The 21,476-nt window shown below is 48.9% G+C and overlaps 8 protein-coding genes across 8 annotated transcripts; 4 read left to right on the forward strand and 4 right to left on the reverse strand.

Annotated features, from left to right (window-relative positions):
- Positions 1–9: 9 nt before the first annotated feature.
- Positions 10–1,790, forward strand: HD556DRAFT_781172 (uncharacterized protein). The gene has a single exon (XM_041311614.1). The coding sequence runs from the start codon at positions 187–189 to the stop codon at positions 1,372–1,374; it is 1,188 nt and encodes a 395-aa protein (XP_041156453.1). The 5' UTR covers positions 10–186; the 3' UTR covers positions 1,375–1,790.
- A 547-nt stretch (positions 1,791–2,337) lies between these two features.
- On the reverse strand, positions 2,338–4,136 carry HD556DRAFT_1446998 (uncharacterized protein; the record flags this gene model as incomplete). The annotated part of the gene is made up of 2 exons (XM_041307184.1): positions 2,338–2,527; positions 2,581–4,136. 2 exons carry the CDS (start codon positions 4,134–4,136, stop codon positions 2,338–2,340), a joined length of 1,746 nt encoding a protein of 581 aa, XP_041156454.1.
- Positions 4,137–4,276: 140 nt separating this feature from the next.
- Positions 4,277–4,879, forward strand: HD556DRAFT_1433707 (uncharacterized protein; the record flags this gene model as incomplete). Its single annotated transcript, XM_041305247.1, has 5 exons — positions 4,277–4,304; positions 4,356–4,393; positions 4,444–4,517; positions 4,610–4,629; positions 4,683–4,879. 5 exons carry the CDS (start codon positions 4,277–4,279, stop codon positions 4,877–4,879), a joined length of 357 nt encoding a protein of 118 aa, XP_041156455.1.
- A 187-nt stretch (positions 4,880–5,066) lies between these two features.
- On the reverse strand, positions 5,067–8,495 carry HD556DRAFT_1493270 (putative transmembrane protein; the record flags this gene model as incomplete). Its single annotated transcript, XM_041308836.1, has 10 exons — positions 5,067–5,783; positions 5,841–5,921; positions 5,972–6,190; positions 6,245–6,509; positions 6,559–6,737; positions 6,785–6,884; positions 6,937–7,331; positions 7,387–7,522; positions 7,581–7,700; positions 7,753–8,495. 10 exons carry the CDS (start codon positions 8,493–8,495, stop codon positions 5,208–5,210), a joined length of 2,814 nt encoding a protein of 937 aa, XP_041156456.1. The 3' UTR covers positions 5,067–5,207.
- A 163-nt stretch (positions 8,496–8,658) lies between these two features.
- HD556DRAFT_1397874 (2-isopropylmalate synthase) lies at positions 8,659–11,546 on the reverse strand. The gene is made up of 5 exons (XM_041303741.1): positions 11,348–11,546; positions 11,000–11,294; positions 10,559–10,948; positions 10,436–10,508; positions 8,659–10,384 (listed from the first exon to the last, which is right to left on the reverse strand). The coding sequence occupies exons 1-5, from the start codon at positions 11,359–11,361 to the stop codon at positions 8,769–8,771; spliced, it is 2,388 nt and encodes a 795-aa protein (XP_041156457.1). The 5' UTR covers positions 11,362–11,546; the 3' UTR covers positions 8,659–8,768.
- A 358-nt stretch (positions 11,547–11,904) lies between these two features.
- On the forward strand, positions 11,905–14,650 carry HD556DRAFT_1433710 (tRNA synthetases class I, catalytic domain-containing protein; the record flags this gene model as incomplete). The annotated part of the gene is made up of 10 exons (XM_041305248.1): positions 11,905–12,108; positions 12,161–12,323; positions 12,372–12,712; positions 12,767–12,925; positions 12,981–13,189; positions 13,240–13,407; positions 13,458–13,564; positions 13,615–13,780; positions 13,835–13,991; positions 14,048–14,650. The coding sequence occupies 10 exons, from the start codon at positions 11,905–11,907 to the stop codon at positions 14,648–14,650; spliced, it is 2,277 nt and encodes a 758-aa protein (XP_041156458.1).
- Positions 14,651–15,910: 1,260 nt separating this feature from the next.
- On the reverse strand, positions 15,911–17,070 carry HD556DRAFT_781321 (uncharacterized protein). The gene is made up of 4 exons (XM_041311615.1): positions 16,647–17,070; positions 16,523–16,595; positions 16,322–16,475; positions 15,911–16,267 (listed from the first exon to the last, which is right to left on the reverse strand). The coding sequence occupies exons 1-4, from the start codon at positions 16,934–16,936 to the stop codon at positions 16,134–16,136; spliced, it is 651 nt and encodes a 216-aa protein (XP_041156459.1). The 5' UTR covers positions 16,937–17,070; the 3' UTR covers positions 15,911–16,133.
- A 10-nt stretch (positions 17,071–17,080) lies between these two features.
- On the forward strand, positions 17,081–21,235 carry HD556DRAFT_1397895 (uncharacterized protein). Its single transcript, XM_041303742.1, has 10 exons — positions 17,081–17,311; positions 17,363–18,080; positions 18,136–18,568; positions 18,618–19,504; positions 19,555–20,064; positions 20,118–20,176; positions 20,230–20,352; positions 20,406–20,726; positions 20,774–20,823; positions 20,878–21,235. The coding sequence occupies exons 2-10, from the start codon at positions 17,570–17,572 to the stop codon at positions 21,011–21,013; spliced, it is 3,030 nt and encodes a 1,009-aa protein (XP_041156460.1). The 5' UTR covers positions 17,081–17,311; positions 17,363–17,569; the 3' UTR covers positions 21,014–21,235.
- Positions 21,236–21,476: the final 241 nt, after the last annotated feature.

Below are 21,476 nucleotides of genomic sequence, written 5' to 3' on the forward strand. Positions count from 1 at the left end.
GCCCGTAGTAAATGGTCTGTCCCGTGATCGTAACGGGTAACCATCTACGTAGCCCCATCCTCTCTCTTTGCCATCTTCATCGTGGCAGGTCTCCCTTGAGGGTTCCACCCACATTCCTTACAAAACTCCAGCTGTAATCGTTCAGCACTCCTACCTTTCGAGTCTACTTAAACCGCTTGTACCAATATGCACTCCGAATTTCGACGCATGCCTGCTGAGCGGGTGCGGCACGCAAAACGGCTAGGTCATGTCCAGCCTGTAAACGACCCATATGCGTCTCCTCTCGTGTTTGCTGAAGTTGCTACCACAAACTCTACAACTACCACAAGTCAAAGTACTACCGCCAAAACCACTTCAACGACATCCACCACACCTGTTGCAGTGTCCTCGACAGCGAAGACTAATTCTTCACAGTCGTCTGCATCTCCTTCTACCTCGCAGACGTTGACGTCTTCAGCTTCTCAATCCACTCCCACTTCTACTCTCGCTTCACCCTCAACCACCTTGTCCACGAGCAGCCCCGTTGCCACGGGACTGACTATCAGTCCCTCGCATACCACATCTCAATCCGTGGTTTTCATTACTACCACTCCAAGCGCAACCGCTACAGCTATTAACAATGTCAGTAGCGCATCAAGCCAGACTCTCTCTGGCGGCGCACTTGGTGGTATTATCGCTGCCTCCGTAGTTGTTGCCCTGGCCTTGATCATATTCATCGTTCGGAAAACGTATCTCCGCCGCAGGCAGAACCGTCGCCTCTCTTGGCCCGCTGGTAATATTTTTAACGAGACCAAGCCGCTTCCTGCAGCTCCCAGTGAAGATTTCTCTGAAAAGCCTGCTTCGCTGAGGAATTCACCAAAATCACCTTTTGAAGCTCATGGACAGTCGCAATATCCGGGCCCCCTACAGCCTCCAATCCAGAGGATGCAGAGTCCATTCACAGGGTATGCAGGCCCAGCCCCGCCTCCCGCTTCGTATAACAATCCAGTGCCGATGTATTCCCAACCACCACCACTTCCCTCTCTAAGCCCCGGAGAGTCTGCTGTTGCCATGGCACGTGCAGCAGTAGGAGCCAACTTGTACTCTCCACCTGCCCCTACTACAACACCTATACCCATGTTTCCAACTGCCCCAGAGGCAGTTGTCAACCGCGCGTTTATTCCCACGCTTCCTGACGAGCTCTCAGTCACAGCGGGCGAGCGCATTCATGTGCTTGCTCAGTATGACGACGCATGGGCGCTCTGCGTGAATGGGCGTGGTGAACAAGGCATGGTTCCCCAGGAATGCCTAGATCGACCTGTCGCATCTAACCAGCCAGACTGGCGGAACGCTGGGCGTACCAGCAGTTTGGTTTCTGATGGCAGACGCTATTGACTTTGATATCGTTCGTGAGCTGGACCGCGGGCTCGGGCCAGTGTATGTCTTTCAACGATCATTGCGATGTCGTCTTTAATGATTTGACGCAGGTATCACCACATGTTTAAGTTTCATTTATTTATTTAGATACCTCGCGACGTTCCAGCGACTACACTTTCCTACTACGTTTTGTTTCTCGTTCTTATGATATGCACATATCTGGAATTATTCGGTACGGTGTTGGGGTGAGGGTGTGTAGGAACTGTTGAGTTGGGCGGGAGAGGTTGCTCGTTGTATGGAATTGAATGAATGATTTGCAACTTGATCACACTAGGTACCCTGTGCCGTCTCCCCCGTGATCTCAGAAAAGTATAGGGACTTGTATATTCAATTTCTGGGTTGAAGTACCCATTGTAGCGACCTTGGATGAAGTGACTGGTAACTTTTAGCCACCTAGGACCGCGGCGCCCGAGAAGACCAACATGATCATGATGTGGGAAGTTTCGTCTGTAGATTGCACTCTAGTGTTTATGATACCACTGCGAAATGTCGGTGAAATGTTTCGACGTTCTTCGCTCTGAACCCCTGCAATCGTTGGCATTGCGCTGGCAGTATCGCATCCGTGTTCCAAACTTGACCAGACTGGAATGGAAGCTTCATCTTAATAAATAGCTATCTCCTGGTGACGGTAGGTTGTCCGAATTAGACGTGGTCCCAGCTTCTCAATGACTCCAACTGGTAGCGTTCGTGTTTATTTAATCTTGGAAAAACGCAGGCCGTCGATAAGAGCATTCAAGACTCCACTGCTTTGGTGCTTGTGGGCATCCACAAACAAATTAAAAGTCCACAAAGCATATGTACGCACCCAAGTCCGGCAAGAGTAATTAGATCGTGAGTATATTGCATGGTCGTGAGAGATGACTTATTACATAGTCCACGGGTATGGAAGAGAGTGCGGGGGTATAAGGGAAGCACGTCCTACTATTGCAATAACAATCTTGGATTGCTCGCATTCTTCGGGCGGTGGGGAATGCGTTGTGACGAAGCGGCGCTGAGTGCAGACGTCCGTCTAGTCAGCTGGGCTCTCCGGAGCTCTTCGTCGATTCGCCACATTCCCTTGACGAATGCTTCACGATCAAGAAAGCCGGTTGAGGATGGATCACAGTCATTCCTGCAGTGAAGAATGAATGAATATGGGTGCTTCAAAAGGACTGCAGTGCGCACCATATGTCCCGGAGTTTGCCGCGGTCAAGTTTTGAAGCACTCCAGACGAGCTTCACTATTCGGCCGCCTAGTCTCTCTTCAGGTCCAACTGGGACTAGATCTGTATCGTCGTCATTCTCGCTTTCTGCATCCTTCAAGGGTAGTAAAGGATGATCCTCCGGGTTGGTGATCAGGTCGACTGAAAGCCCTCTCCAGCCAGCAGCTTGTCTGCTCTTCTTGACCGATAATGTAGATGATGGTGGGGACTTCAGCTTGGCTTTCTTGGCAGCTTTCCGTCGACTAATCACAGTCGCAATAAATAAGGCTTCATAGCGGGTCCGTGCGGCAGGCGGGACTGGCGTGGGTCGCAGGAGTAATGAAGCTTTATGTGTCAACTGCCCGCTATTTCGGGTACTTATGCTTGTGGTACTTATGCTTGTCAGGGAGGCGCTGGTTGCGTTGCTTAGGATGGACGAGCGATCGGAGGTGGATGCAGAGGTGGATGCAGGTGATGTACGGGAAGGAAGTTTAGTGCGTGATTGAGGCGGTGGAGGTGGAGGTCGGGGTCGGTGAGTGGTGGGCGTTATAGATGACGATGTTGATACTGATCTCGAAACGGGGGGCGACAAGGGAAGTTTTGTACCTGGTCGCTGAGGTAATTTTGGAGGCTCGGGCCTAGGTATGCCGTTGCCGTTAGCGCTAACGGCCTTCCCCCAATCAAAAGGGACGTTGGTGGTAGGACTTATCGCGGAAGTCACAGACACATTCTCAAATGAGTCAGCGATGCTTGCGATGTCCCCGTCCACGCTGCCATCGTTGTCACCATTTGTCACAAGCGATGACTGTACGGACAGTCTTGAGCTCATGGGTTTCAGGTCGCTTCCATCAGAAAGAGATACGGAATGAAATGATGAAATGGAAGAAGCGGGCGCGTGGCTTGCGCGGGCTGAGCCAAAAGCATGTGGATGGGGAGGGGGGTAAGTGTGCTCTACAGTGAGTGAATCTGAGCGCCCTGGGGGTCGTAGAGTAGCACTGCTGTCAGAGATAGCAGAATTTGAAATTGAAGGTGAAGAGTCTGTCGATGTATATGAAGGTTTACGTGGTGGGAGGGGCGGACGTGACTTGGGAGGGGATTCCAAGTTAATGAGTAGTGCTGAAGACATTGGTGCTAAACGAGCAGCAGCAGGTTTATGGGGAACCTGTGGGGGCGTTCTCCTGATATCTGGAAAGCCTTTCAGATGCCTGCCATTGTAGTGTGAGACGCCGGACGGTGCCCCGTTTGGTCCATCATCTACAATCCAGTCTTTTAAGTCAATTAATGAAGTCCTACGACCTAGATTTGGAGGCGACGGTGAGGGTGACCTGCTCAAAGACTTTGACGGCGTAAATGGAGCAATTGGTGGGATTGAGTCTGAGGTAGGTGAGATAGGTGATTCCAGGAGGTTATTAGTATTAGATGAAGGAGGATATTTTGCCTTTAAAACGACAAACGAAGGTTTTGTCGTCGTTTGAGAAGGACGCTGGTCGGCGAGAGCCTCGAAAGCTTTGATCCTCGATTGCAGCGCGGCTGAAGGCATCTTATGGCTCTACTCTGAGCGCTGCGCAACCCATAAACGTTATTTTAATATTTATTCCTAAATCAAGCCTTCGGCACTCTCCGGAGCTCATGCTTATAAGAAAAAAAGGGGGTATTTCGACTTTGACAATAACGCCCAACATGCCCAGCGATCTTTATGCCGTAGCAGGTTTGTAGTTTCAGTAATATCCATTACCTCATGACCTCACAATTTGTTCAGATTTCTGTCTCATCCCAATGGGAACAGGAGAATCTTCCGTACGTCCACGGGAAATAGGGGATTATCGACCAAAGTAAATGCGTTTTAGGTTGCCGAATATATCGCAGAGTGTCAGAGAGTCTTGGAAAAATCAGGGCTGACGTTCAAGGTGAGCATGGGCAAGTTGTCATACTCAATTTAACTAATCTTGCTTCAGATGCAGTAAGATTTTTTTTATTCAGATGTCGAACTTCTGATAACGACACATGTTTCAGCGGGTACGGCACTAATCTTGGTACGTTGTAAGAGGTAATCAACCCTTGGTCTTTTATCGAACTTTCTTGTTAGAGGGGCCTTGGAGTGAAGTGTCTCAAGCCATACATGATTGCCATACTGCAGTTCACGCCAAAGGTGCCCCTCGAGTTGCCACAGACATCCGTATTGGTACACGCGTAGATCGAGATACCCCCGTGGGTGATGGCAATGATCACAAGGTGAAACGCGTAGAAGAGATCCTAGCGAGAGAGAGAGCAGCTGCATATTGAGTCTTCGTTGCTTGAATAGTGTATGGTTTTTCATGTTTTCGACGACATACCACGTAATTTCGTATTTGACGCCAAACATCTCACATGACCCAATGACTGCGCGGGTGTCACAGGAATGTCACGCCCTCTTGTTGTATTCACGGAGAAAGATATGATACCGCGCAGCTCTCTATTGTAGATCTCTGTTCGAAGGAAGGTTTGCAGTCTACCCGGACTCACGCGAAGTCGGCATTACAAAAACGCAGGATAGAAATCATATGTGCGAGTATTTACAAATGTGCAAGATATAAGCATTAATGTGGTTTAATAGAAATCATGTACGCAGCCTTCAGATGACAGGGACATGTTTAGGGCCCTTCGCAGCATATATCTGCGCCAGTAGCCCAAGCACCCCACCGTCCTCTAACTCCTCTTCGTCGTTGATACCTTCCTCCTGTGACTCGTACGGCTTCTTGCCCTGAGTGTCCCCATCAACGTATGAATCGCCCAGTCCACTGCCAACACCACCATCTAAATCCCTGTCCTCATCCAGTATCGGCGGCGGCAGAGGCGCAATACTTCCCTGAGAGTCGCCCAGTATCGCGGTCTGTGCCATGCCCATAGCTGAATTCGAGCCAATGGCCGACTGCCATATAGTCGAAGAAGTGATACCGCCCCCACCTGCGATGATGTTGCCTCCACCTAGCTGGAGTCTTCGCCGGAGGGCAGCATGCTGACTCTGCCGAAGAGCGCGGTCGTATTCGTGAGCACGCTCCACGGGGTCCTTGTTGCCATCGTTCAGTAGGATGGTATTGTCGAATGCTGTCTTCGAAGCGGAAAGTCTGCGCCGTGCACTGAGGTCGGCGATGCGACTGAGATACAGGGAGCCGGAGGGATCTGATGGATTCCAGTCGGGGTTCGCTGCCTGAATGACAGGAACAGTCATTAGAAATACGGACTATTATATATTAAAGTCACAAACCTTGAAATTCAAAAAACTTTTTTCCATCTTGCCCTCTCGAGACATCATACGCTCATCTTGGTTTTGTGCGGGAGCTCCGAACTACTCAATGGTCAGTAGACGTAGACAACAACTTAGAACGATTGTCTCACCTTGACATTGCCGTGCCTCTTGAAATCGAACTCGGCAAAGCTGCAAATATACCCTCTCCCAGGTATCCAGACAGTGAAGTCATGGAAAAAGTCCACGATAGCGGGTGCGCATGAAGGTAATGAAAACCAGAGTATGAATGGTGTCGTCAAGACTGAGACGATCTCTTGTATGAAAATGGGTATCTTCATCGCAAAAAGCTCTCCAAATTCTTGGTGAACCTGTTACGATCCAATGTCAACAAGTTCGACGATGGAAAGCTAGGACCAACCAACCTTCTTGGAATGTAGCTCCCCCTTCCATTCATCTGGCATGTAATGCGTATATTGAATGACCTCTGTCATGAGCAGCTCGGGATCAAATACCCTGTTATCCTCTGGTATCATCCCTCTCGCAACGGCAAGCACGGCCCCAAAGATACCAAGATAGAATAAGACAGTCCTATGCGGCGTAATCTCAAAGTGCAAGACCAAATCGGGATCGATGACAGACGCGAGCACGAGCACCGCTGCAAAGGACCCGGCAATAAAAGCTACGAAACTAAAAAGGCGATCAGTGCAATTGGTGAGGAGAGAAGTCATGAACGAACCGCATGATGATGGTCATCTTCTCGTTGGGAAATTGGCCGATATACATGCTCGCTAGGGGATGTGACTCATCTAACCGCCGCGTGAAGAGATGGGAGAGTTCGTTGAACTCGCGAAACTTCCATTGAGCGAAGGGCGTGTAGCGCCGGCCACCAATCGATGACGGATTTTTGTGGTATTCCTGTAGGATGTTAGGCAACACCACAAGTTATAGCAGGGGTGGCGCACCTCGAAATAGCGGAAGAATGAAAACATGATCATGTAGAGGAAGATAAATGGTGCAAAAATAGCGTTCAATATACCCATAAAAATGAGACGTCGACGAAGCCTAAATCACATGAGCGTAAAATTTCTCGCGTTTAGCTGAGGAAAAGGCGTACCCTTCAATTAAAACGGCTCTGTTCTTGCTTTTCAAGAATACCTTCCTGACGCGTCCTTGTGGGTCAAACAGGTACTCCATCAAACAAAACCGCAAATTCCACTCCAACACCCTTGTTAACGTCCGCCCCTTGCCGTCATCACTTTGCCTCAATATTTGTTTAAACTTGGGAGGAAGTGGCATGCGAAGATCAAGCAAGTCCTTATTAAACAGTGCGATGAGGTAGTTCTCTTGCCGCATGATGCGATTCGCGATATCGTGAGCGTCGAGAGAAGCAGTTGCTGGCGTTGCAGCATTAGTGCCGTGCGCTGAAGATATGGCCGTTATAGGGTTTTCTTCTCGTATTGCGCCTATCCTGCGCACGATTTCGGGCCAGGCGATGGTTGATATGTCGGCCTATACGCGTGGCGTATGAGCATCAGGGCAAGGGTGAAGACTGAAGTGTACGTACATCTGGGACACGTAGGAGGTAGGTATAGAATTTATACATGTCTACCAAGCGCCTGACCTCGAAGACAAAAGATATAATTTGCCAAATATAGAACGCAGCAAAAAGCAGAAAGAAAAGTAGCGTAAATCCAGAGAACCTATGTCACGCACGTCAGTATGTCGTAACTGTTAACTTTCTTGGAACCGATTGCGCACTTTGATACGCAGCGGCCGACTACCACGTCCGACAACCGAGTAGTTTGATCCTCACGAATACGGCTGTAGTCAACACACCCAAGTAGGAATGTCGAAAACCCAATTACGAATCCTACTGTGCTACGCATTAGCAGTCAGCAAATTAATTCTGAATGCACAAAGAAACACTGACAGGAGATTGAGCCCTCTTGCCAACGCTATGGAATAAATCCCTTTGCCTTCATAGTACAGATACACCTCCTGCAGAAACGCGTCCAGGTTATATACGTTGACCCAGTTCCATAGAGCACGTTCGTAATCATCCAACCCACGCATAGGCTTGGATGATTCTTGTGGCCGCTGATATGGTGGCGTCTGCGGAAATTCGTCGACGTCTAGTTCTGACGGTCTAGGGGGTATTGAAAGCATAGGTAGAGTATCCACAGGAGGCGCTGTTGCATGTGGAAGAGATCGTGCAGATGTGGAATAAAGTGGTTGTGAGCGGCCCTTGCCTTTAGAGGGGCGGCCAGACGCCGAAGAATCCTCTATCATAAAGCGCTGAGGGGCATCGTCATCTGATTCCTGTTCGTATGTCTTGTCCTCCTTTCGTATGTTAGGCCGTAGCATGTTCATCTCGGAGCTCTGGCCGTCCCATGATACTCTGTGATTTCCGTGTGACTTGGTGCTCTTGGACAGGATCCCTCTGGTCGCGTGGCCTGCTTCTAGGTCTTCCTCGGTGCTTTCGTTCTCGTTTTCCTCGACAACGAACTGGTTGGCTTGAAAATAGCCTTGGTGTGTACGGCTCATTGGATTTATCATGTTGAGGAAGGGGCGTGAACTGGACATCATGAGGCCTCCTGGAGGATATATGGACTGTGAGCCATGCAGATTTGCTCTGGAAGACGTTGAGGGGCGAGTTGAGGGTGGAGACGACATTCGAAGGACCGATCACCTATAAACTACGGCTTGAGTTTTTCAGGCTAAGTTCATGGACAGAATATGGCAGAATTGATGTTGTCAGTGTTCGTACTGCCAGATAGGACGCGTCCTTTGTCACACAGACGCTCGAAAACTAGTGGCGTCACAGTGTGACTGCGTGACTGTGTGTTCTTCCTTTGAACATAACTATGAAATTGCATGTCAGATATTATACATCCAGTTGATACATCGTTTTTCATATAAAATATCTTCTTCGCGCTCAACACCAGCTTATGCTTTTTTTGCAACTACACTCAGCCTGCTAGCCGCTCTCAACACCGCCCTGATACCAGATGCAGTGATGTCGGTATCGCTGCCCAATCCCCAAGCAGCTTCTTTTTTGACCCTTCCTGGCAGCTCATATACGAGATCCACGAAGGAGACAGCCTTCACTTCTGAACCCTCTCCTACAGAGTGCTCTGAATACTCCCGGCAGACAAGAGTACCTTCAACTTGTGTATGCAACGCAGCGAGGGCTGCGGACAAAGGTCCGTTACCCTCACCAACGACTTTGCACACTACGCCGTCGATCTCCATATCACCCTTGAACTGGGGGCCGCCGCCTTCGACGCGCTCAAAGTGGAAGTCACCCAGAGAAAACCTGCCCTTGTTTTCAACCTCGTAGCCGTATGTCTCCCGGAAGAGACGGGTGAGGTCTTCATACGAAATTTTGCTATCTGACTCACGCACGGCGCGCTGCACGACCTCGAAGAAGGAAGTTTGCAATCTGCGAGGGAGTGTCAAACCTAGAGTATTGACGATAGCGTCCGAAACATCCGATTGGCCAGAGGTGGTATTGAAGCCGACACTGAGCTTCAGCTCAGGCAATACACGGTCACCGATGGCACCATTAACTGCACTCAATACGGCGTGCAAACTGGAAGCGGAAATGTCAGAGTCGAGTCCAACACCCCACCACGACTCCGATGATTGGCGAGTTTCCTTGATGTCGTCAGTGGTATTGACGAGTTCGATGTATGAGGCTGCCTTGGAGTTTTCTCCCTCGCCAACTGCGTGCTCCGTGTACTCGCGGAGGGTCATATTGATGTCCAAATGAGTGCGCAGAGCGTCAAGAAGAGCAGAGATGGGACCATTGCCATCCCCACGAATGACACGCAATACGCCATCCACCAACATTGTACCATCGAAGCGACGACGCTCGTCGAAAGGTTCACGGTCGTCAGTAGGATCAGGTGACGGCTCAGTTGTCATACGGAATGACTTGAGCGCTAGTCTACCTTCATACTTCGATCCACCAAAGCGGTAAGTCTGGCGGAACGCCGTCGTGATGTCTTCCACGGTGACTTCGCGCGCCTCGCGGTCGGATATTTGCTGAATGACCTTGTAGAATGCAATCTGCATATTACGAGGAAGGTCGAGTTGCAGGTGTTGCTTGACGAGGTACGCGATGCCTCCCTTTCCGGACTGCGCGTTGACGCGAATGACAGCTTCATAACTGCATCCGAGGTCGGCAGGGTCCAGGGGCATATATGGTATTTGCCACATTTTGAGCTCGCCGTTTTCATCATTCTTTTTGTGACGAATACCCTGTTCTTCGAAACCTTTCTTGATGGCGTCCTGGTGCGAACCAGAGAAGGCCGTGAAGACGAGCTCGCCAGCGTAAGGGTGTCTTGGGTGTACAGGGAGGTCATTGCAGGAGGTCACGACGTCAATGACTTCTTGGATGTTACTGAAGTCGAGATTGGGAGTGATTCCTTGTGTGTATAAGTTCAATGCTAGGGTCACAATGTCGACATTTCCTGTACGTTCCCCATTACCAAACAAACAGCCCTCCACTCTGTCAGCGCCGCCAAGGACTGCGAGCTCAGCAGCAGCGATAGCAGTGCCTTTATGAAGTATCAGAAATACGTCTGTGATTAAATATGTTCATGACGCACCTCTGTCATTATGTGGGTGCAAACTAATGATAACGTTTTCTCGTTCAGATATATGAGCGGCAAAGTATTCGATCTTTGATTATGGTGAACGAACGTGGTTTAGACTGTCATAAAAGCGCCTACCTGATCAGCATAATGGTTAGGAGGAGCAATTTCAACAGTGGCGGGAAGGTTGAAGATAATGCGGTCAATGCCTGGCCCAGCCTTGCCCCATGCAGTCTTGACAGCCTCACAAACTTGGAGAGAAAACTCCAATTCTGTCTGGGTGAATGTCTCCGGGCTGTATTCATAACGGAATTTCATGCCGTGTGATGCAGAGTATTGATCAGCAAGCTCGCTGACGAGTTTGGAGTGTCTAGTAGCCAGTTCGATTGTTTGTTCCTTCGAGTTACGGAAAACGATGTTGCGGAACATGGGGCAAAGCGCGTTATACATGTGCAAGATAACATGCTTTGCACCAGCGACAGCTTCGAATGACTTTCGGATGAGGTCCTCGCGAGCTGGAGTCAGAACCTAGACCAAACATCAGAAGACGTAACCAAGTAATTTTGCAAGAGTGTTTACCTGGATCCATACGTCATCCGGGATCTCATTGTTTTCGATCAAATATCGAACAAATGAGAAATCGGTGTCGCTAGCAGAGGGGTAGGCGATTTCGATTTCCTTGAATCCGCATTTGACCAGCAAACGGAAGAAGGTGAGCTTTTGATCTGCCGTCATTGGGCATGCCAAGGCCTGGTTTCCGTCACGAAGATCTGTGGAAAGCCATATGGGAGCTTTGGTGAACGTCTTGGTTGGCCATTGGCGATTGTCGAGGACCAGTGGTACGTATGGTCTGTACTTTTGAGTTGGATCGATGCTACGGGTCGTGATCAATAAGAAGCGATGAAAATCAAACTAGAAAGGACGGACAGCATGCAAGGCATGATGGGCGGACTTGGTGAAAGAGAAACCAAATATTTGGGGGAAGAAAAATTATTTGAAGCAGGCAGTCGAGTACTTGAGTCACACTGTTGTCTGCAGAAGCCGATGGACTTTTATTCTTTAAAGCCCCCTTGGCAATTAATAATAATCATGCTCCAGGTACGAATGGAGTCAGATGGAGTCATTGTCAAACCCTGGTACTGTCATACGGCCAATGCGGCCTCTCTTGCCAAACCCAGTCGACAACCTCGTCAGATCTAAAGTTTGAAAAACCCACTCGGGACGGAGGAAACATTCGAGGGTAGTTTGATCAGACTGCTTAGAGTAGCCCTTCAACTTGAAAGCTTCAACTTGAACGTTCGATGTTCAACGTTGCGGCAACATCGATTGCGATCAGTGGATCAATTTATCTGTAGAGAAAAGCTTGGGAGGAGATCCAAGGATAGATTGTGTACATCACATAGATAAGATTAGAGTTCATCTTGCTGGCAAAAGCTGGTAGTGAGTCATTGCATGATCATCGCTACTCTCTGAACTGAACAATCATGTCTATCACACTTTCAACAAAAACTTCCCCGTTTCCTTACGCTTCGATCGCCATCGCGACGTACACGCAGAAAGTAGACATAAACTACGACGAATCAGTAGATGGTGTCACTCTAGACTTTGAGGGTTCACAGATCTCTGCGAACGATGAGATCGTAGCCGTGTTGGCCAACGCAGGAGGACTCGCTGGAGACAGCGTAAAGGTATTGCGAATCTTTGATATAACTCATACAAGTTTAACTGAATCAATTACAGACTGCCGTGTATTTTGAGCTCGCAAAAACTGTGCCGACATTGACAGCGATCCCAGATATCCTTGCTCTTCTCGATTCTTTGGATAACCATCTCGCATACCGCACATTCCTCGTCGGCCACGACATTACTGCAGCTGATTTCATCATCTGGGGTTCAATCAAAGGTAGCGATCAGCCAAGTCGTTGATATCGTCGTGTCTGACATTCATCAGTTGCACCAAAATTTATTGGGTTTCTCAAAAATGGGCAGCAGCATGTCCATCTTCTTCGGTGGATGTCTCACATCGAGAGTCTCGAGTCCATTCAAGCTGCGCTCGCGAGCCTTACAGCAGCTAAAGCCAATAAAGCCAGATCGAATAAAACAGCCGCAGGGTTTGCTCTTGGCCTCCAAAATGCGAAGGAAGGCCAGGTCGTCACGCGTTTCCCGCCTGAACCCTCTGGGTACCTCCACATCGGACATGCAAAGGCTGCGATGCTGAACCAGTATTTCGCAAAAATGTACAATGGGAAGATGATCATTCGTTTTGATGATACCAACCCCACAAAAGAACGGGTAAGCCCCTTGTTTTATTCACAAACACACGAAGTCTTACAGTAAATTGCCTAGGCTGAGTTCGAGGAGACTATCTTGCAAGATTTGGAGCTCCTAAACATCCGCGGGGATAAAATAACCCACACATCAGATTACTTTGACCAGATTTACGAATTGGCCATTCAAATAATCAAGAGTGGTAAAGCTTACGCCGATGATACCGAGCAATTACAGGTGCGGAGCTTCAGTTTAGGAATCATGCATAAATGTTGACAGGGCCAAAAATTAGATGCGCGAGGAACGAGGCAAAGGTGTTGCATCTGCTCATCGAGATGACTCGATCGAGGACAATCTGAGGCACTTGGAGGAGATGAAGACCGGATCTCCAGAAGGTGTCAGATGGTGCATCCGCGCGAAAATCAGCGTGGACAATCAGAACAAAGCTCTGCGTGACCCCGTTATTTACCGATGTAACTTAATCCCTCATCACCGAACTGGGTATGGAGCCATCCACTTAAATTTGCACCGAATATTGATCCATCTCACAGAGATAAGTGGAAAATATACCCCACCTATGACTTTGCGTGCCCAATCGTGGACTCCCTTGAGGGAGTTAGCCATGCCCTCAGAACGAACGAGTACCGCGAGCGAAATGCGCAATATCAGTGGATGATCAAAGCCCTTGGCATGCGCGGTGTTGATATCTGGGACTTCAGGTCAATCTCTCTCTTGGATCTGTATTTAAAAACTACTGACACCCCTGCAGTCGTCTAAGTTTCATCTATACACTTTTGTCCAAGCGAAAGTTGCATTGGTTTGTGGACAACGGAATAGTTGGGGGTTGGGATGACCCACGTTTCCCAACCATTCGGGGTTAGTTCTCCTTGTGGAGCACAAGGCTGTTTCTGATGCGACTGCGGCAGGGATCCGTAGACGCGGGCTGACTGTGGACGCGCTGTCACAGTTCATGTTGGCTCAAGGGCCTTCACAGGCGATTGTATCGCTCGAGTGGGATATGATCTGGGCCATTAATAAGAAAGTAATTGATCCTGTTGCCCCGCGGTTTTGGGCCATTGTGAAGCAGAACAGGTGCCGTCATCAGTAATACCAAACACCTATCTGCAAGCTGACACAGTCGTCCAGTGTCTTTGTGACTATTAACGGTGGCCCCTCTGCACCCGAGGTGAAGACCCTACCACGGCATAAGAAGAATTCAGATGTCGGCGAGAAAAGGACCATATTTACATCTACCATTCTCGTCGAGCAGGAAGACGCCATTTCCTTCGATGATCAAGAAGAGGTATGTCATGCCAACGATAGCCGAGAGACAGGTCTCATCCGCACTGATCGCGTCAGATAACGTTGATGGACTGGGGAAACGCCATCGTACGGTCTAAGACCACGGGACCCTCGGGCGATGTTACTTCCCTCACGATGGACCTCCATATTGAGGGTGATTTCCGCAAGACAAAGAAAAAGATTACTTGGCTTGCCCAACCCTCTAATGATTATCCCTTGGTCGACGTAACGCTCCTTGACTACGACTACCTGATCACGAAGAAGAAGCTTGAGGAGACGGATGACATCAAAGATTTCGTCACGCCCGTGAGCGAGTTCCGGGAGGAGGCGTTCGCAGATGCGAACGTAAGTACGCTCACTAAAGGGGACATTATTCAGTTTGAGAGGAAGGGTTATTTCATCTTTGACGGCACTGCGGAGGATGGGAAGCTCGAGTTCATCCGGATTCCCGATGGGCGTGCAGCCAATCTGGCTAGTAAGGCGGGTAAGCCTGGTGTTGTCACCGTCGAGGCTCCAGTGCCGCCACCCTCGGGGACTACCACCGATGCTGGTCCTGTCCCCTCCTCGGCGATGTACAAGGTGGAGAAGATTTACGGTGAGGAACCAATGAAGCCTGTGTCCACTACAAAGATGTACACGGTTGCGAATGTGTACGAGTGATGGTCAGGATAAGAATTGATAGAAATCATGATATTCTTAGAAGTGACAACTTACCGTATTATGTTCATCGAGAGCTTTGGCGTTGAGATAAGTAGTGCGCGACACCAATTCCTGACTCCGTAAGTAGTACACCTAAGCTTCATAGACAGGGATCTCAGAAAGTTCCGAACTGCGCCTGGGCCAATGAGTCGATTAAAAACGATGTCGTAGGCAGGTTTCAAACAATCCAGCGAAGCGGAACAAATTTCCAATTGTTACACTGCTCAGTTAGGACCGGACAATATGGTCCTTAAGGAAATTTAAGCTATCATAATTAAATGGTTCAGGTGCAAAGGATCGAGATGTCCTCGGAACTTGCACCATCCAGGAGGGACATCCAATGTGTCGACCACTCGCCCATAAGTCTTATGGTTGAAATGACGTTCGAAGACCTCTCCATGAGCTCATACCCAAGGTGCGATGATAGACAAAACTATTGTCAGCGGGTTTCGAATCTGTTAACCACTTGTCTACTATGAGCCTTAAAAATTAAGACCGAGAGCCAATGCCCAAGTTACGATAGTAGAGGTGTCACGGCGGATTTCGAACCTGTTAACCACTTAGCTAAGACTAGATCGATGAGGTGAAGCCAAACATACCAAGCGGGTAAGATCTGGTCGGTCCGACTGGTTGTGCAGGTAGCTGGGATATGGTCATAAGGTGACGAGTGAGCGAGAACCTGAGGCCAGGCAACAATCTTGAGCCTCACTCAAAAAGTCTCCGAGCCGCTGGGGAGTATCCATGACGATCGACGTGTTTGTGTGGAATACTTTAACCGATCTAGTTGGATCATCATCAGTGCTATCATGATAAGGGGAACTTTTGATAGAGATGTGCTGGATGTAACTGAGAAAAGCATTTCGTGGGAGTCGGGGATTGGTTAACTGTTGAACGTAATCGACATAGATAGCGACCCTACTAGCCACGGGAGATGCACACGTCAGAATTAGTCTAGACGAGCATCCTCTGTAAGCACATTCGGAACAGAAGCTTACCATTTATATCAGTGTCTTTGTTCCCTCATTGGTGATTACAAAGAATGAACTAAAAACAGATTTCGGTTCGACGTCTGGCATTTACGTAACATCTATAGCACAGTACATGTAACTTAGCGAGAAAAGACGACACACGGTTGATACTGTAACAACAAGCCTATCTGGTATAAATACAGTACCTAAATCTTATGCTGATGGAATGTATCCTCCTCAGCACCACAGTATGTACCGTATTACATTGAAAGGGCGATTAAACGCCAGAGAGTAATAATGCATGAGATTGAATGAAATGCGATAGGACTGATAGAGCTACACAGGAATGAGCGACATTAGCGAAAGCATCGACAAACAGAATATGAATATACAGTGGTAGCAAGAGATGCAGGGAAGAAAGCACATAGGATGCAACAGAAAAGCGATGAAAAATCTGAATCATCGAACCGGACCAATCAAATAGATTTCCGTCGTAATCGTCGGCCCCAATTGGCGAGTGGTGTGCTCCGCCAGAGCTTCGAACGATCCGATGAGTCTGTATGGAGATTGAAGCGACTTCGGCGGAGTACTTCCATCAGGATAAATGAAACTTCGAAGCGATGTCAGATAATGACGCTAGCTAAAAGGAGTAGAAAAGATGTACCGAGGAGTTCCTCTGTTGATGCGAGGGGATGCGTTTCAAACTCTAGATAGTCATGTCCCAAGCCGGGTATCGGAGCAGCAATGAAGCGTTCCCCCACGTGCATACTATTGCTGTGGAAAGAACCTTTTGTCTGATTTGAATCATAGTCAAGAAGCTGCATGACGTTCAGTAGTGATACCAGGCTTAAAGGAAAGCACAAACTGTTAGTGCATCTGGTGCTGCCATCCAAAAGTATTCCGTGTCGAAGCGTGTAGGTATGCCGAGGACATTGTGACTTTGTGGTGTTGAGAACGTGCGGATATGAAGGTGGATAAAAAGAACATACGATAGTATGGCACTCGAGCACCCAAACATCCCTTTCGCTCCGATGATTTTTTCCTTGCCGATGACAATCTCTATTGGCTGCTTGCCCTTCCATCCGATCTCAGCGATGACCTCCCCAAGTTTATTATATATAGTCGTCCTGCGACTCTCATCTTCGCTCTCTGCGTTTAAATCCTTATTATTGTCATGAATAAAATAGGACCTGGTAAGGATGGTATATCCAAGAGCACCAGTTTCGGGATAAACGAGAGCCGAGTTCAGGATATCCGACTTTGAAAATTTGAGGAGCATCCTGCTGTTGACTTGACAGAGAGAAGAGCGACGAGCAAGGGGAAGTGGAAATCTGTCCTCAAGAACAGCGGGATTTTTTATACGTACATATGTGTGCGGTGGTAAGGAGGGGTCGCTGGCAGTGAAGTACACCAAGCTCGATTCAGCTATCCCTTTGATCAGCTGTCAAATAATCGATCTAGAACTTCCATCAAGAACTCCGCATCTGCGGAAGCAAGCTTGCTAATCATTTAACCTCCTAGGTACTGTCTGTCCGCTATGCCGTCTAATCACATTAATCTCCCGTATTCTGAGCCATCAGAGCGCCAGTAGGACATGCCTATGCAGTGGACTGCCCATTGGCACGGATCTATCCTGAGTCGAATGCTATATTTGGTTAGATAAGCCCACGCCACCAGTTGTTTGGTTTTATTGACGTTGTGGCAGGGGTTGAAACTGTGTCAGAACCAGTGATTTCAACACCGACGACAACGACGACGGCTGAAACGACCCAGAGGTCCTTTGACCGATTCCCATTCGCACTTGCACCTTAATTACTTCAACAAACTGGATATTCGCACTTTTCAACGACCTCGTCTAAAAGGTTGGTGACAATCGATCCAATAGACTGGACCAGTTATTGTTGCCGTGGACATGGTTCAACGCCGTTCACCACATAGAGTCTCGTTTCCTCCGAATAGCAATAATCTGGCGCGTAGACAGTATTCGCTCCGCCATACCTCCGCTGCCAAACGCGCTCTTGCTTTCGTGAATAGATTCCAGCGTTCCTCGGCTAATTCCCACACGGTGGGCGCGTCCCCACCATCATCTTCGGACACTACTGTTGATTCGCGTCCCATACTGGCTACATTGCAGCCCAATTTGCGACGGCTGCCATCCCGTCAGTATCTTTTGATGAAAAATAGCATTCGAGATGTGAGTCAAAATCTTGACGTTCCTATTGGTTCAAAAAGGAAACGCGTCGCGTCGGTTAATGAAAACATGTCTGGCTGTCGGCCCCCGCGTGGGGCTCCAAAACTGAAGAAGCTCAAAGCTTCGTCGATCCGGGACTCATCCAGCGAAGAACCTAGTGACATGGAAGTTGATGTTCCTGGTCGCTGGAATGTGTCTGACGCTTCTGAGATTGACTGCGATGAAGAAGCATGTAAGTACTTGTGCATTGTGATCTTTGGTGCACTAATCTCTTTATCTACTATCAGCGGATGAGTTTCTGATAAATGAAGCATCCTTGGGCCAGCTCAAACGTCGTCGAAAAGATGAACTTCTTCAGTTGTACACTGCAGCGGGTCTATCGGACGATGCGCACAACCTCACAAAGCTGGAGCTCGCAGAAGCAATTATTGCAGCGCGAGACGATATCGTATCATTACCTCCCTCATCTCCTGGGCAGGATCCGAGCGACTGCTCCTCAGACGAGGGAAACGCAGCAGGCGGCGAGGAAACGGACGCTGGAACCAGATATCGAGTTCCCCCGGGTCTGCGGCGTCGTGCTACAGTTCACTTGGCTACAAATCAGGCGAATTCACGCTTCTTGAAAACACGTAGTTTATCCGTTGGCCATATCAACGCAAGTCACTCATGTCCCGACGAGCTACCGGTTGCATGTAAGACCAATGGTACTGTCGCCCTGACGTGAGTTGAATTTTCCGAATTGAATTCGGTGTGCTAATATCTCACTCAGACGACGGACAACTAGGTCTACATCCAGCCGATCTTCACCCACACCAAGTTCCTCCAATCAGCTCCCATCCCCTCCTGCTACGAGGTTGCGTGCTCGTAAAGTATCCGCTGAGGTTGTCGTTCCCCGTGCCTCTACTAGGAGCAAGGGCAAGGGCAAACAAGTCGAATTCAGCGAAGATGTCAAGATCGCTGAATCTGCTGCATTTGGCGAGGAGAGCGAGCTCACCGATCTCACTGAGCTGGATGAGAAGATTGCATCGGGCTCACCCAGTCCTCGTCGGCTGCGAAGTCGGGAGAAACGTGGTGGAATTAGCGATGATCAGGAATCTGATACGCCAAAGCAACGGGGAAGATCTAGACGGCAGACTTCGAGAGGGGAGGAGGTAGAAGATAGTTTAGAGGACGAGGAAGAGGTCGATGAACTTATCTCATCTCCATCTCCTACTCCGCCACCCATGCGATGTCGAGCAACCCCCGCTAAAAGACGTCTTCGCTCTCGCAGACTACAAACACATACTCCCCCAAGCGACGGAGGGGAAGGTGATGATGAAGAGGAAGCTGACGAGGAACAAGTCGAAGAGGGCGTGGAGGAGGATGGCTCGAGTATGGATGACGAGCAGTCAGAGGATAGCCGAGATGCGGACGGAGATGATGATGTATATGTGGAGGAAAGTACGTCACCTCCGCCAACAACTACTCCACGGAAGCTCCGCAACGGGAAGGTGGTTGGGGAGGAATGCCAAGAGGATACGCCTGGTGAAGACGAGGAGCAAGATGGTAACGAGTCAGTTGACCTAGAGGCTGAGGATATTGACATCGACGCTGAGGGGGATGAGGAGGAGACAGAGGAGATTGAGGAGATTGATGAAGCTATAGACGGAGATGACTGTTAGTTTGTTTTTTCTTAATTTTTCATATTACTCACACAACTCTTGCAGTCGATCTCGCTGTGGCCACCAAGAAGACCCTTCTCCGTATGCGTCGTGATAACCTTGTCCGGATGTGCGAAACTCGGGATCTGGATGTTGCTGGTACGAAGCCTCAACTCGCACGGTCGCTCCTTCAGTGGCGAGATCAACGAACAAGCGAGTTCTCTTCGCCCTCCTCCACAGGCACCATTCGTCCGCCGTCCACCGCTCACCATCGTGCTAATGGCCGGAGAAAGACCAAGAGCCGCAGCCAAAGCAATACCCCTCCGGTCCTCTTACGCTCCCATCGAATTCATCAAGACGCACCACGCACTCCTTTGTCAGGCGAGAACACGAGTCAGCCAGAGCCAGAGCTAGAATTGGATCTTGAAAGCCTAGGTTTAGAAGATCGAGAAATTCCGCCTGACAAACTCACAAAACTGGAGAAGATTGGAAGTGGGGGCTTCAAGGACGTATTCATCGGCAAGTTCAAGGGCAGACGGGTCGCCATTGCGGAATTTCGAGATCAGCTCAATTCAAGTACGTCGCAACTGTTACCCATGAGGCTTCCACGTTGTAAACATGCGCTGTAGTGGATATCAAAGAACTCAAACTTCTCGGTGGTTTTGATCATCCGAATATAGTCCGCTTCGTAAGCATCCCCGTCGAGACTGTTGGAATCGCGATTTACATTGTGCTCTACAGCTTGGCGTCAGCATACCGGAGAACACGCGCGAGACACCCGTCATGATAGTAAGCGAACTTTGCTCAAATGGCGACCTCTTCGACTACATTCGCAATGTTCCTGCTCCGTCCCTGAAAAAAGTTGTACGTACGCTTGTTATTCCTTTTCTCTTCTTGCCTATGCATCCTCCTCACAGTTGAGCATCATGCTGGATGTTGCGCGTGGTATGGAATACCTTCATATGCGCAAGCCTTCGGTTATCCACAGAGACTGCAAATCGTCCAACATCCTCATTACTTCTCGCGGTACGGCTAAGATTGCAGACTTTGGTCTGGCCAAAGTGAAGCAGTCCACGCGGTCCATGGTTCGCAGTCTAGTTGGCACTGTTAACTGGCAAGCTCCCGAGCTTTGGCATGCGCATCCCAAATATAACCACAAAGTTGATGTCTTTTCGTGCGCCATGGTGTACTGGGAAATGTTCCAATGGCACGTACCCAACAAGAAGTTCCCCTGGGAGGTGAATATATTACCACTATCTTCCTATCTCGTCTCAGTTTTTTTAAGGGAATGAATGAACATGCCATTTACGATATCGTTGGAACGAAACGGCAGAGGTGAGTTGTCTCCTTGTAGTCCAATTATCTCGCACGCTGACGAGAGACATTTAGACCGTCTATTACAGGCCTGCGGAAACAATGGTGTCCAGAAATTATTGACCTCCTCGAGCGGATGTGGGCCCATGATCCTAATGATCGCCCAACTATGTCTGAAGTCGTCAAAGAGTTGGAACGCATTGCCGTTTGAGATCTCCGGGGCTCTCAAGCGGAGCCAAATCTTTTATTCAATTATTGTCGGTCTCGAAGCCGATGCTGCTAACGAAGATCCCCCGGGTTGCATCAGGGATGATTATTTATTCTCTGTCATTGGCTCTCCATACACTATCATCTTCGTCATTATCATTTGCCCTCTACTTATATCCCGCATTGTAACCTACCGTAGCAATCCAAATCCGTGCTTGATGTGTAACCGGGAGGCGTTCGGTACCCTGAAATCGATGGCTTGATATGCAATATGCTTGTCACATGTCAGAGAAGACTCCAACTTGCTTCTTTGAAGTGGTGCCAAGGGTGATAGCGAGCTACCCTCTATTCAGTAATGCACAAAAGGGGAATTTTGACTTCAATATAACGGGCATGCTACACGTTAAAACTATGTGTCGACATTGAGCCGACTGGTGCAAATGCGAGTCTGACCGGGCTAACATTCA

Source organism: Suillus plorans (genome assembly GCF_016647745.1).
Source record: "Suillus plorans strain S12 chromosome Unknown HD556scaffold_59, whole genome shotgun sequence".
NCBI classification, from domain to species: Eukaryota; Fungi; Basidiomycota; class Agaricomycetes; order Boletales; family Suillaceae; genus Suillus; species Suillus plorans.